Source organism: Saccostrea cucullata, unplaced genomic scaffold, assembly GCF_032062105.1.
Source record: "Saccostrea cucullata isolate Sc308-1 unplaced genomic scaffold, CSIRO_AGI_Scuc_v1 ctg985, whole genome shotgun sequence".
Classification (NCBI taxonomy): Eukaryota; Metazoa; Mollusca; class Bivalvia; order Ostreida; family Ostreidae; genus Saccostrea; species Saccostrea cuccullata.
Genome location: NW_026940651.1, coordinates 48,114 through 62,275, shown reverse-complemented (window position 1 = coordinate 62,275; position 14,162 = coordinate 48,114). Strand labels below are relative to the sequence as shown.

Below are 14,162 nucleotides of genomic sequence, written 5' to 3'. Positions count from 1 at the left end.
ATCTCTGAATAAAGAGTTTTTCCAATAATTTTAGATAAGATGGGGTCTTTAGGCGAGTGTTATTACTAATTCGAATACAAAGGCATCCCGAACAAAGCTTCAGACCTTATTTTTTTAGGTTTAACGATTTAATTATATTGCTTTTATTCTTTTTAAAACTATGACAATAGTTTAATTCTCTCTCACTCTCTTCGTCCAAATAATTAAAGTGCTGAAGTGATAAAAATAAAACATATAGGAAACTTGCTCAATTTTGCTTTATTCTGTCATATTGTAAGTTTTGCAGGTACATGTACCGATCGTTATAAAATATTTACATACATCTGTAATTAAATAATCTACAACATGACAATTCTATTATCATAGACATACACATTCGAAATTCATATTTCATATAGCTTAGTGCCGTCCTGTCGCATGGCCTTCCTACTAATATCTTCAAGTCACGTGATGTTTACAAATCTATTCGAACACTACTATATACTGAACGTGATGCTATTAAAACACTAAATAAATAATTTATTTACATGCATTTGATTTATTTTGAAAATACCAAAACACAGCAAACACCATTCCAACTGGTTTGTTAATACTTTCATCCATAACAAAGGTCATGACCTCTGATTTAGGAATTTCAATAACGTCAATCATCTCCCCTTCCTCTTCTACACCACCGCCCTTTCCAGTCCGCATTTCCTCTGTTACTTCAGCATAAAAGAAATACTGCTTAGATCCTGTGGTTCCCACACCACTCCTGAAGAAGGATTTTGAAAGATTTTATTTTGCAATGATTCATCCAATATGAAAATAAGATACTAGCTATTTAAATAAACTATATGCAAGAATTAAATCTTACTGAAATTAAATCAGAAATTCAATTTACTTGTCATTTCAAAATTTTTAACATAATTTTGGGGGGAAATTGTCAATTTTCACATGGGTCAGGGTCTTTACTGGGTCTTCATGCAACAGATTTTAAGCCTAGATCATTATACTAAAAATTAATGCTGTTTAATAAAGTGAAATAATAAATTCATATTTTTAGGTAATTAGTAACATTTTTGTTTAATTCAACTACTTTGTTATGTAGGACAAATTAGACTAAGCTCATAATTAAGAAAGATCTAATGAAGAGTATTTCTGTCAAGATATATTAAACTGTATTTCAGTACGTAAAGGAAACAACAACTACTAGAGGGGAAAAGGTATAAGCACTTCATATTTCCTACATGTTGCAAAATAAATAAAAAGAAATATTTGTTCCTAAATACAAAGTTAAATACATGTACCTGGAAATCTACGCACATGTGTAATATGAAGAAATGTTTGAGGAATGGTGGGAAGCTACATATTTTATTTCTTGAATTATTCATTTGATATCTACAGAAACATGCACTCTAAGACAGTTTTATAGCTTTTAAATACATTCTGTCTTTAGCAGTCTGTTTTTGGATATTTTCTTCTTCTGGAATAATATTGCTGTATAAAGAAGTTTATTTGGACTGAATATGATTAAATGAAATTTTTAAGAATGTGAAATGTCAACTGCATCCGAACTCACTAAATATCAATTTTCACAATGTATTGTAAAATCTTTAAATATAATCCTGAGAATTAAGGAAATGCTTAATTCACATAAAGGAATAAATAAGTGCTAAGAAATGACAGCATTTGTGAAAATGCAAAATACAGCACAGGCAATCACAAACTTCATTTATATTCAACTAAATTATTAATAATAATGCTTCAATTTCAGACAAATGTCTGTATGCGTTCATACCAAACTGTTAGGGTACTTAACCTCTGTATACTTTTAATTATTTACGTAGCATAATTTCATGCTCAACAAAATATTATTGCCTGCATATGAATATGCAGTAAGAAATTATCATTTTATCATCTGAAATCTAGATCCTGCAGATCTATTAAAAACGTCCTAAACCTGACGTTTAATTTATCTATGTCAACCTTTTCCCACCATTCATATACATCCTTAGAACCTAGGATCGCATAGTTTGATCTGTCAAATGATTATCTAATAATAGTTGAGTCTGGACAATATTTTAAAACATATGCGATTCATCATTTTCCTTGCAGATCCTCATAGAATTATTTTTAATGTTAATGCCTGATATTCTATACTTCCGTATTGTTCTTCACAAATAGACATGGATATAAAATCTAGACGTATCATGATAATGCACAGCAATATCAACTTCTTTATTATTGTAATGTACCCTTAGAACATGCATTTTTAATCCCAATTTATGTTAATGAATTGTAGTTCCACATTTTTCTTTGTTACACAGGCATTTTCATTCAGACGCTGACACAAGAAACTGCAAGATCTTAACACAGCATAGCACAGCACATAATTTATGAACTGAATTCACCAGTAGTTAGAAACTGAATACTTGTATTGTTATCTGTCTTGTGATTCTATCTAATTGTATGTAGAGACTTAAGTATGTGGAGCTTCACACAATGCATATTACAAACGTTAACCACTTTAAAAATAATTTCTTTATTGGCAAGGTAATTTATGAAGCAAAGAGAGACAGAAGGGGAGGGGGTTTGAATATAATCATCCATTTTGCATATTTCAGATATTATCTAATTCATTAATGATAAACACAGAATTACTCTTTGCTTTTAAAAATTGCCAATTTTAGTCACATCTATTCAATTATTTAGGTCTCATTTACATCATCAACCAGCATAGCTTTCCATTTATCGAAACATCTATGAAAGTTAATGAACGAAAAACTTCACAACATCATATTAGACAAGATTTTGGAATACACAGCACCCAGATTAGTCAAGTTGTACTGTATATCCTTCAAACAACTCACCTGTAGGAAGTCACATGTTCTATTGAGTCTAAAGGAACATCAAATCCACATTCTTCTAGGATCTCCATTTTGGCTATTTCTGCAGGACTGACATCCTTGTCTATCAAACCTGCACACAGTTCATAGGTAATCCCCAGTGAGCCTGGATATTTATCTGAATCAATTGTTACTTTGTCATTCTTCTGTTCAGTTTCACAGTTATTCAGGTAAATAGCTGAAAAAAAAAATTATAAAGTTTGTAAATAAAAATATTTCATGGTTTTCATCCCTGTTTTAGTGATGCTGAGCTTTGTGGTATGCATATGAAATTAGAATTTATATGAAGAAAATGAAATCCTTCAAGATGTTTTTTTCTTACCTGGTCTAAACTGTTTAACAAAGACAAAGGAATCATTGGACTTGTTGTACAAGAGAATGGCAATGCTGAAAATAAAATATATTAATATATAGCTATAATCACTGCTTGCTCATCAGACTGGACTCTCATACACATGTACAGTTAAAGAGATCTACCATGTGATGTAAAAGGAACAAAAGGAAAGCTACAGTAAATAAACAATTTGAAATACTAGTAGATAGAAGTATGTACTTTATTAATTATATTAGACCATTAAGATAAATAATTGAAATCATCATTTGCATAAACATTTCCATTATGTAAGGAAACAAGTAAAATATCTGACAGTAACCACTCTGCTAACTAAAAAAGAGCACTATTATTAAAAGTCTCATCAACCCTCATTCGTAACTACTCGGCCATTTTCCGAAAGAGAAAATCATTCACGGAAATGGTCGAGTAGTTATTTATCGTTCACGGAAATGGCCTAGTAGTTACGATTGATCAACCTTCTGTATTTCTTGAAAATTGAGTATGCATATTTGAGGTTATCTCCCTTTCATCATGCCAAATTCAGAAAATTTTCTAGCATCTACATCCTTTACTGGATTTAATCAAAACAGAATTGATTATGCCTTCCTCTAGGTATAATACACTGCCACAATATCATAAATTGCTTGCAATATTTTGTGGAATTTGCCATCCTAACCCCCCCCCCCCCCCCCCCATAAAAACTGTAGTTATATAATACAAATGTAACTCTATAATTTGTGAGTTGGGGTCTATATATTTTTTTTTGGTAACAAGATAAATAAAATTAAAATAATCTCCAGTACCTGTGGCTAATCTTCTAGAAAAGTTTAAATAATTCATTTGAAAAGCTTGCTTTCTATTGAATGAAAACAAGCCAAAGAAAGATAATTCAATTGTTAAAAAATTGAAAGATATAAGGAAGTTCATAAATTATAAGATTTATCATTTTGGGTATTATGAGAGAATTAATTAGTGAAACACAAGAAAGTTTACATGTTTGATTATTTGGGGTAAAAAGAAGATCAAAGTTGAAATTTATTTATTATTTAATAATACACATGTATTTGAAAAACTTAATTGAGGATCAGGTTATATAGTTTTGAAATATATATATCTGAGTTGACATACCTATTATGAACTTGCATTGCATCCCAAATTTTGTCTGATCCATTCTGAAGAAAACAATAAAGTACCAGAATCAGTAAGTGTGTTGTGCACGTGGTGTGTTTCATTTTGAAGTAGGAATGATATTATCATTATTGTTTTTTGCATCAAACCTATCAACTGTAACATTTCTGAGACCTACTAGTCTAGATACATGTATAACTGAGGGGTGTGGGGTGTGGGTAAATGTCTTAATTCTTGAGAAGTGTACAAGCTTTCTAACAACTTATCAGAAAATAGTTTTAAATTATTTTGTGTATTTTTTTAAAAATAGAAATAGGTTGTTAATATTGGAACTCTTAATGCTACAAATGTTTATTGTGTTTAAGATAATTTAAAAGTAGTGTAAACAAACCTAATATTAAAGTTTTCTTCATTTAAAAATACACAGTTGATTATCCTATATCCATGAAAAAACACGTACAACAAGATAAAAGTGCCAATTGAGACATGCAGAAAAATAATAAATATACTAATGATCATAGTTCAGGTAACAGTACCAATACAAGCAAAAGAAAATAAATGAAAAACTTAACAAGAGAAATAATTAAAATTTGGGAAATTGGATTATGCATAGCATAATTTCTTTTCCCCACGAAATGGAGAGTTTAATTGGTGGACCCAAAAATGACTAAACCATTTTGAGACTTTACATCCTCTTTATATTATTCTCCAATCTATCAAAGCATTGTCCCCAAAATTACTTTGTACTTCTATATCAAGATTTAAAATTTGGCAGGCATTTAATTAAAAGCATCACTTAAAAAAACAATGTCCCAATACATGCATCTATTCTTAATTTTTCAGGACTTTTCATATTGCCCCTAATGCAGTATTCAGGGAACTTACTCATCATGTTCTTTTATAAGGTCCCAAATTTTATCTTCTCTATTCTAAAGAAAATAAAGAATTATATATAGATAATAATAATGTTTATCACATTTGTAAAGTAAAAAATTAAAAAAAAAACTTTAGATATGTGTATTAATGCATGCCCCATATATGAATCCAGGATGCTTATAGACAATAGAAATTGGGTCACATGTTAGATTGTCCTGATTTTCGTTTTCTACAATTAATCTGAGGATGCTCTTTCTCCTTTCATCTTTGAACTCTCAGGTCCAATTAATAAAGTAATTTTTTATCATAAAAATTCTTCATCTCTTTTGGTATCTTAAATTATGCATTTGTAATGGTTTGGGCTGTGGATATTGGCCTGAATAGCTCAACTGGTAGAGCACCTGAATAGTGATGCAGGGGTCCTGGGTTCAATTCATGGTCCGGACATACATTTTCTCCCCTCCTGTTACAGATTTGGTGCCATTGACCACCCCTGGAATTGCAAGTGAAAGTCCTGCCAGGGGCTAATAAGAACTTAATTGGGTTGTGTCTTCAAGGGCAAAGACCATTTAAGGAGGAAGGAATGTAATGGTTTGGGCTGAGGTATAATTGGCCTGGATATATAGCTCAGTTGGTAGAGCACCTGACTAGTGATGCTGGAGTTGTGGGTTCGATTCCTGGTTCAGACATACATTTTCTTCTTTCCTGTTACACAGATTATCAAATCTGAAACTCTTCAGAACTTGTTGGGCTCAATACCTTGTAAATCTTTTATAAGATGTATGGGATCTGGATCAGACCACATTAAGTTAATTATTATTGCATCATAAATGGTAAACAGGAGCAACCAGGCATTAAAACTTTGGTGAAGCAATGATGATGATGCAATGATGCTATTATAATGCTATGAAAATGATGTGATAGCAAACATCATGACACTTCATCTTTATCATACCACTGCATCATCTTGCCATTGCTCCATCATGTCTGCCGCATCACTATAATCATTGCACCATCAAATCATTGTCATCGCATTACTGACCCAAACTTTGATGGTGCTATAGTAAACTATGACCTTGTCTATTCTGTGTTGCTGTCAGGTGACTGCTTGTGGTCAGATACTATTTGATAGACAACCTCAATAGTGACTGGGTGGGGACATGATGCTGGATTCAAATCCTGTATACTGGTCAGTTTTCTTTTGCATGCGTAATTTACAGTACATGTCCAGATTCCATATAACTCATTCTTCAGTACTGAGTTCAGATGTGTGACCAAAGGGTTATTTTTTTAAAATGATCAATTTCATAATTTATGTATATCAATTAAGTCAGTACCCTTCCTGCTTCTGAAAAAAATTGAAGGGAAGATAATCTGAAGTCTTAAAGAGGAGATAGGTGTCCAAATGTACAAGCATGTCTGAAATTTTATGTACGTAACTTGGTGTCCACAGTGACTGTTTTTAGGACAATAAGCTATTCTTTTCTGGTGAATCCTTTTTGAAGTATATAAACACTAGTTTGCATGTTTTATTGCATGACTTATTTCTGCTTTATTCCATTACAATTAGAAAATATATCCAAGACTACCAATGGACACCGTTACTTACATAAGCACTAAACAAGTAACATGTTACTAGAATTTAACAAGTTGTTAAAATATGAAAATAATGTAATCAATAAGGTATGATGAAATCATGTTTAATGTTATATTAAATGGAATTTATTTTAAAAAGTCACAATTTTTATTTCTAGTTTCAAAAAAGGAGAAATTATGTAAGTAACATGGACACCTAACTCCGAATCAGGCTTTAAAAAGGAACAAAAAAAATAACAAGACAATCGAACACTTGTCTTTAATACTTTTAATATTTCATTTCAAGGCTTAATAATAGACAAGCTTTAAAAGAGATATAATGCAGACAAGTAAATTGTCAGATGAATAACTAAATATCCTAGGTCTTCTATTTTGAGTCTTGGATCTTTGTGTCATTGTTACGAACATAATTCAGTCATTTCTTGTAAATCTGAAAGAAAAAAAAATATATAAAACAAAATACAACATGATGTAATCAACACATATGCTGTTTAATTATATTTATTATATATCCTTGATAAAATCAGAAAGAAGGCAATTAAAGTACAAATTATGTCACTACTTCAAGTTTTCGTGTCTCTGTTACGAACGTAATTACGTAAATGATATGGCAATATTAAAACAAATATTCAATAAGTATTCATCCTTTGATAAGAGCAGGAAAAAACTAACAAATATAGAATAAAATATAGTACAATATAACTTTATCATTAATAGATTATACAAATAATGCAAAAACACTTTTGTTCGTAACAAAAGTCAAATGTTAAACCGAAAGTACTCGACTCGGACATATTTATGCAATTTGTATGGTCATAAGAGACATATTTCAGTTTCTGATTAATAGCTACATGGTATAAAGATACAATGACTGTATTTATGTGTTAAACATTCACTAAAATTGATACAATATGAAAATACTTACCGAATCTATTATGTTCGTAACTTCTTTTTTTCCACATGGACACAATGAGCATCGCCATGTTTTTTAGCAGACAGCTGCACAACCTTTCTACTTTCGTTTTTAATTTATAATTACACCACTGCTATGGACTTTCTGAGCCAAACTTATGATTCATTGGCTGTTATTTTAGCAATCATACTAAAAGCTATTATGTTCGTAACGGTCAAGACACCAAATATTTTACAGAGATCATTTTAAAATTACAAAAAGAAATGAGTTATGTTCACGAATCCGGGATGTTTCGCGCCGATTCTGTTTCGCACTGCGATGTTTCGCGCCGGGATGATTCGCTCCGATTTCGGTGCGAAACATCTCCACTCTTTTTTTTTTATAGTTCATTTATTTTGTAATAATTTAAGACCTTTTATTAAATCTTAGATATAAATAAGTGTTGTATGCTCAGACTCATGACTTTATAATATGCGGTACCACAGGTAACGTATCGTAAATGTTGATATGGCGCTCAGTGTGTGTGTTCAGCTATTTACTTGTAATTAGCTAGAGATCAAAAGGTGAGAATTAATTCATAACAGCAATTATAAGGTCGTACAGCAATTATCTGACTGAACTTGAAAACTTATAATTTGTGTTAATGTGAACATGTTTATAGAATAATCTATCGGGAAGTTTGATTGTCAAACAATTTATATTTTCTTTAATAGTCAATAAAACTTTATAGCTGATTTTACCTGATTCATGAATCTGATTTAACAATTTTACAATCAGAATTAATAATCAATATTATGTTTCAAAAAAGATGACAACCCCCTAACTGTATACATTTAATTTATTTTACCAATAATTTAATGTTCACAGGAGTCAGAAATCAATTTTCATTAAAAAACATAATTGTTTTCATTTGAACAAATCAATAAAATATTTTAACATTGAAATGCTGAAATAAAATTTGAAAGAATTAAAAATTTACAGCATTTATGTGCATGCAAAAGGGATATTTGATTTATACAATTTAGATCACCAACTTTTTTTACGATATGTTATTCATGATATTATGCAGAAAATATTAACTTCAAATCAATGTATATATTGTATCTTTCATATTTTCATAATGCTGACTAGTGTAAGTGCTGATTATGCATAATGCATAAATTATTTTTTACCTTTTCTTTCTTTTTTATTTTGCAAAAGAAAAAAGGACAAAAACAATAGAAATTCGTTTTACTTCATGATTTTATTTTTATTTCTTCAAGACATTTAAACAAGTAGACAAAATAGCATCAACACAAAGCAATAGAATAAATATGTCACAGTATTATATATACTTGTTGCATATAATCACATCACACAGTAATAGCACAAATGTTCTAGAATGTCACAAATGTCTCAAGAGAAATTTCACTGCAATATAATATTATCACATCACATAGTAATAGCACAAATGTTCTAGAATGTCACAAATGTCTGAAAAGAAATGTCACTGCAATATAATATTATCACATCACATAGTAATAGCACAAATGTTCTAGAATGTCACAGTCACTGCACTATAATATTATCACATCACATAGTAATAGCACAAATGTCCTAGAATGTCACAGTCACTGCACTTCACTACACACAATCACTGGAATGGGGCTGCATAAATGGAACCGCAGGTCTTCAGGTAGGCTGCCACTCTGGTCCTCACAACATCGGCTTCTCTGCTGAGTAGGGGCACCAACTGGTAGAAGCTGAGGGATAGGCCGCGTGCCTTGGAGTTCATCCGGTGATGCCATCCTGTAAAAGAACACATACTATTAGTGAGGTTTCACTTCAAATTCTATTGAAAGATATCTATTAAAAAGAATTATTCTCTCCTATTATTCTTTCATTTCTTCTTTCATTTTTCATAGGTGTATTTGCTGCTTTACATAATGAAAAACAATAAAATAAAATAAAAATAATAATTTACCTTCCACATCATTGTTGGTTCGGATGGTGAACTGGTAGACACTCCAGGAGCGAATTGGAAACAGAGGGTTCTGAATCCACTGGGTCCTGATGTAGGTTGTGAGTGGCTGGAGGGCGGCTGGAGCTCTTTCTTCCATGACACGGAAGACATCTGCGATGTGGGTCCATGGAAGGAAAGGCAAGGCCAGCAGTTGCTTTATGAAGTTGTGGGTCCCCTCTCGTTCTCTGAATGTCGTGACAAGGCCAAGCTGCTGTACATGGGTCCAGACTGCCTTCGTCCAGTGGAAAACACAGCCCTTCAAGGTCACGGTTGGGAATACCTCTCGGATGGCCTGCCATGCACCTGAAATTAAATAGACAAAATTAAAATAACAAAAAAACATTGGAAAGCACAGAAAATTTAAAAAGTATATATAATACTGTGACATTGCTATTATTATATATAATTAAATACTTATTATAATTGAATTCTTCTCTAATATATTCATATAGATAGATATGCATTAAATACTTATTATAATTGAATTCTTCTCTAATATATTCATATAGATAGATATGCATTTCAAAAAAAAATCTTTACCTGCTTCGAAGTCAGCTGTCACCATTTCCACCGAAGAATTTCCCAGTCTTTCCTTCACTGCCCTGAAAACCTGAAAACAACAACAAAATATATTATTATCATGTTTATATAAAAAAAAGTTGTTTAATATCTGAAAAATTACATTTTCATTTCAACTAAAAATGTATGAAATTTACCTCAATGTAGTCTTCTTTTCGTCGCCGGGACATCAAAGCGAACAGCAAAGGGAACTGCATGGACTTGCCGTCTTTGTGGACAAAGGCGTGTATGGACATCAGTTGACCGTTTGGCTTGAGGAAGGAAGGAACTATCTGGAAAAAGAACAGACATGTTATTTATTTCTGTATATATGTAGATTTAAATAAATAAATTATCTTTCTTTGCATTTTTCTATAGTAAACAGTTTATGAATTTATTTTTATTTTATTTATAAATTAATAATCATACCTTAAATGTGCCATCTATGAACCATCTCTTGGCTTGGCGCAGGATCTCAAGCTGGTGGTCTGTAGCAAATACCAGATGTCTCTCTTCGCCAACTCGAACATCAGCTATGAGGAACTCCTGGCACTGGAGGAAGTCCATGTTAATCTGAAAAAAAGTCAATGCATTATAACATTCTATTTTTTAAAAGTATAAAATCTAATTATGTTTCAAGTAATACATGTATTTGCAGAATTCTTGAGAAAGAGAAAAAATATCTTACCTCAAAGTCCAAATCTGTGGGGTCTTTAGGTCGGAATGCAGCCCTGTAGTTGTTCACGTATCTCTTGACGTTGGAGATCTTTGGGGCAAGGAACCTGTTGTCAATGGTGTCAGCAATGGTGGCCTCGACGATTTCCCTTGCTGGACGAAAGACCTGGTCCACAGCAACTTCCTTTGCCTAAAATTCAAGAATATTTTGATAACTTGCAACATAATTTCAAATCTTAAACATCAATATTAAACTTATTTTCCAAAACTTTCAAGTATTTGTATTTTCTTACAAATATATTTTTTAATTTTTTTTACCTCAGCTGAGACTTTCTTGAGAAGTGGCAGCTTAAGGTCCCCTGGGTGTTGATGTGCATTGGGTCCTCGCACAAAGGAGTTGCCTCGCTGGAGTACTGTGGCATGGCATCTCATCTTAGCTGACCTCACACTACACGTCCACATGGTCGTCTCCTTGTTCTTCCGCTGTGAAATAAAATAATCAAATTTATAAAATAGTGCTGAAGTACATGGTATAATTTAAGTTCTACAATAAATCTTTTGAAGAATTATAATATATATATATCTTACCTTCACTCCATATGTAAAGCCGTCAGTTGAAACAAGTAAGGCACCACCCCTCTTGCTCCCCTTCTCCAGAACTTCAAAGCGGACTTCTTCTTCATCTATAACGGTGTCATCAAGGTCCTCATGTAAGGTTCTACAATAAAAAAAATATTGTGTATATACCAATTAACACTTAAAATTTGTGACATCAAAAGTAATGTATAAAATATATTTTCTGATACGAATGTAAAAAAATTAAAGATTAAATCTTTTTCATTTTATATTTTGTTTTTTATACCTCTCCTGTGGCTCTTCGTCGCTGTCCTCCACATCCCGCCGATGAGAAATGTCGAAGTCGGAGGACTCCAATGCTTCAAGGGGCCGGAACACTGGCTCGGGATCATCTGACAATGTGGAGACGTCCATGGCTGGTACATGGGGAATCAGCAGCCGAGGGGGGGAAGCAGGCGTGCCAATGGGTGCCACACTGGGACTGGAAGGTGGTGTAGGATGCCCCTCTATGGATGTCGATTGAAGAACCGATGCTGATACTTCCATAGGCTGAAACATAATAAAAACCTGATCATTAAGATTAAGTTAAAATGCAAAATAATTTTTGTGAAGATGTGTAATTAAAAAAAAACTTTTGTGAAAAAGGAAAACTTTCTTTAATTACAATGCATATCAAAATTTACCAAACTATGGTCGCCTCTCTCCTCTTTACACTTCGAGCATGTGAACTCGAAGTCATCCCTGCTCCTAACAAGGTCTCTGTAGTCTTGTCTGGTGACACCTGTAAAACCAGTAGAAATAATGCAAATTTCATGACATTGAAATAATGTTGGTTTATTTTTGGGTATAACTATAAAATATAAACTTTAAAAATGGTTTTTGAACATTTGATTACATGTTTTTAATCCAATAAATTTTTTAAATTTTTTAAATTTTTAAATTTAAAAAAAAATGACTTACCTGAATTGCAAGTCCTATGTTGCCATCTGTTGCACGCATCACATATGAGTGCTTCTTGTCGTGGGCGGACAAGATTGCTGCAAACCACACAAACATCTGAAACAAATAAGGAATGTTAACATACAACAGCATAAATAATAATATTATTTTAAGTTTCTACTACAAGTATTTTATATATTTTTATATATATTTTATATTTTATGGCTATATAAAATTCTAAATTAATAGACTGATATATCTTTTAATTAAAAAAAAAACCAGCTATAAACTTATAAGCATTAGCCCATTTCCAGACATACCTGCCATTGCTGTAGTCTGAAAGACTGATGCTTAATTCAGAAAAGGTTACCAATATTTATACTTATCTTGATCTCCTAATTATCACTTGTCTCATCATTATGTACTCCAGTCTCCAAATTTTAGTTGATAGCTTCTCCAAGCCAGCAAATTTAAGTTGATAGGTTCCCCAAGCCGGCAAATAATTACGGAATTAATTAATTAAATGGCGGTATGCTAAAGTAACTACTATGAACATAATTATCAGTGTAAAAATAATAAACAATTAGACTAAGTACTTCAAATAAACATATACAATCAAAATATTAATTAATATTCTACAAAATTTCGAAATTGATATCAATATGAACAGACATGATAATTTTTTATTTTTTTCCCCAAAACATACGAAATAAAGATAGCATACATTATATGTTCTGGGAGCGAAACATCGCGGGGCGAACCATCTCAGCGCGAAACAGAATAGGCGCGAAACATCGCGGTGCGAACCATGCATCGGGGCGAAACATCCCGTTACCATGTTCACGAAGCATATTGTTAAAAATAATTTATCACACATACTCATTAATTAAACACAGAAACTGAACTTGACAAATTATTTAATGTTTGTAGAGAGGTGTTAAAAAGTTCAATGCATATGGACACCATGCGTTACGAACATAAACCACAATTTTTTAAGTTCAGGAAAAAATAATTAAGATCATTTTAGCATGTTTGACAAAATAAATATATTATTTCATTTATATGCTAAGATAATGTACACAAATATCATGCCAAATGATTTTATTTTTAAATAAAACAACATCTTTATGCCTATTCGAAAATTATGTCACATTTTCTGCATCTGAAATCCCCTAAATGCAATACAACAATGATCAATATTTTTTTTATTCCTCAACTTATATCCATGAAACTATTTATACTATATCCTTACACAAGTATCAAATCATATCAATATCAATCTATCTGCTTACACTTTATTTATTGGAAAATAAAGGAAAAAAGAAATACATTTTAAAAATTCACCAGTATTGAAGAATGAGTTATATAGATGTGATGTTTCTTTTAAAACTTGTTAAGCTTTTGTAAAAAAATTTATCAACTTCATTAAAAAAAAAAATTAAAATAGCCCCAAAGTAAAATTTATGATATATATATAATGATTCTGGACCAAATAAAAGGATTTTTTTTAGTAGCTTTACCTGTTTGTATCTTAAACGCAGTGGTTTTATATATCGAGATTTTGTACATTCTTCAACGTAGACGTCAGTAATTCTTTCCATAGCTTTGTAGTTCCCCACTACCTAAAACATAAACTTTATAAGTGATCAAGTTGTTTCGTTTCCTAGTGTATATTTG

General features: G+C 31.6%; 2 protein-coding genes across 4 annotated transcripts; both read right to left on the bottom strand.

Moving 5' to 3' along the window:
* Window positions 1-235: 235 nt before the first annotated feature.
* LOC134255923 (uridine diphosphate glucose pyrophosphatase NUDT14-like) lies at window positions 236-14,156 on the bottom strand. Of its 3 annotated transcripts, XM_062738525.1 has the most exons (6): window positions 14,006-14,101; window positions 5,236-5,279; window positions 4,351-4,394; window positions 3,211-3,275; window positions 2,853-3,066; window positions 236-754 (listed from the first exon to the last, which is right to left on the bottom strand). In XM_062738525.1, exons 3-6 carry the CDS (start codon window positions 4,365-4,367, stop codon window positions 520-522), a joined length of 531 nt encoding a protein of 176 aa, XP_062594509.1. In that variant the 5' UTR covers window positions 4,368-4,394; window positions 5,236-5,279; window positions 14,006-14,101; the 3' UTR covers window positions 236-519. The 3 variants fall into 3 exon arrangements, with proteins under 3 accessions (XP_062594509.1, XP_062594508.1, XP_062594507.1); XM_062738524.1 differs by lacking the exon at window positions 4,351-4,394 and having other exon boundaries at window positions 14,006-14,156; XM_062738523.1 differs by lacking the exon at window positions 5,236-5,279 and having other exon boundaries at window positions 14,006-14,156.
* LOC134255924 (uncharacterized) lies at window positions 9,369-13,324 on the bottom strand. Its single transcript, XM_062738526.1, has 11 exons — window positions 12,507-13,324; window positions 12,235-12,327; window positions 11,833-12,095; window positions 11,559-11,688; window positions 11,289-11,453; window positions 10,984-11,160; window positions 10,725-10,868; window positions 10,454-10,588; window positions 10,278-10,347; window positions 9,699-10,040; window positions 9,369-9,523 (listed from the first exon to the last, which is right to left on the bottom strand). Exons 1-11 carry the CDS (start codon window positions 12,636-12,638, stop codon window positions 9,369-9,371), a joined length of 1,806 nt encoding a protein of 601 aa, XP_062594510.1. The 5' UTR covers window positions 12,639-13,324.
* Window positions 14,157-14,162: the final 6 nt, after the last annotated feature.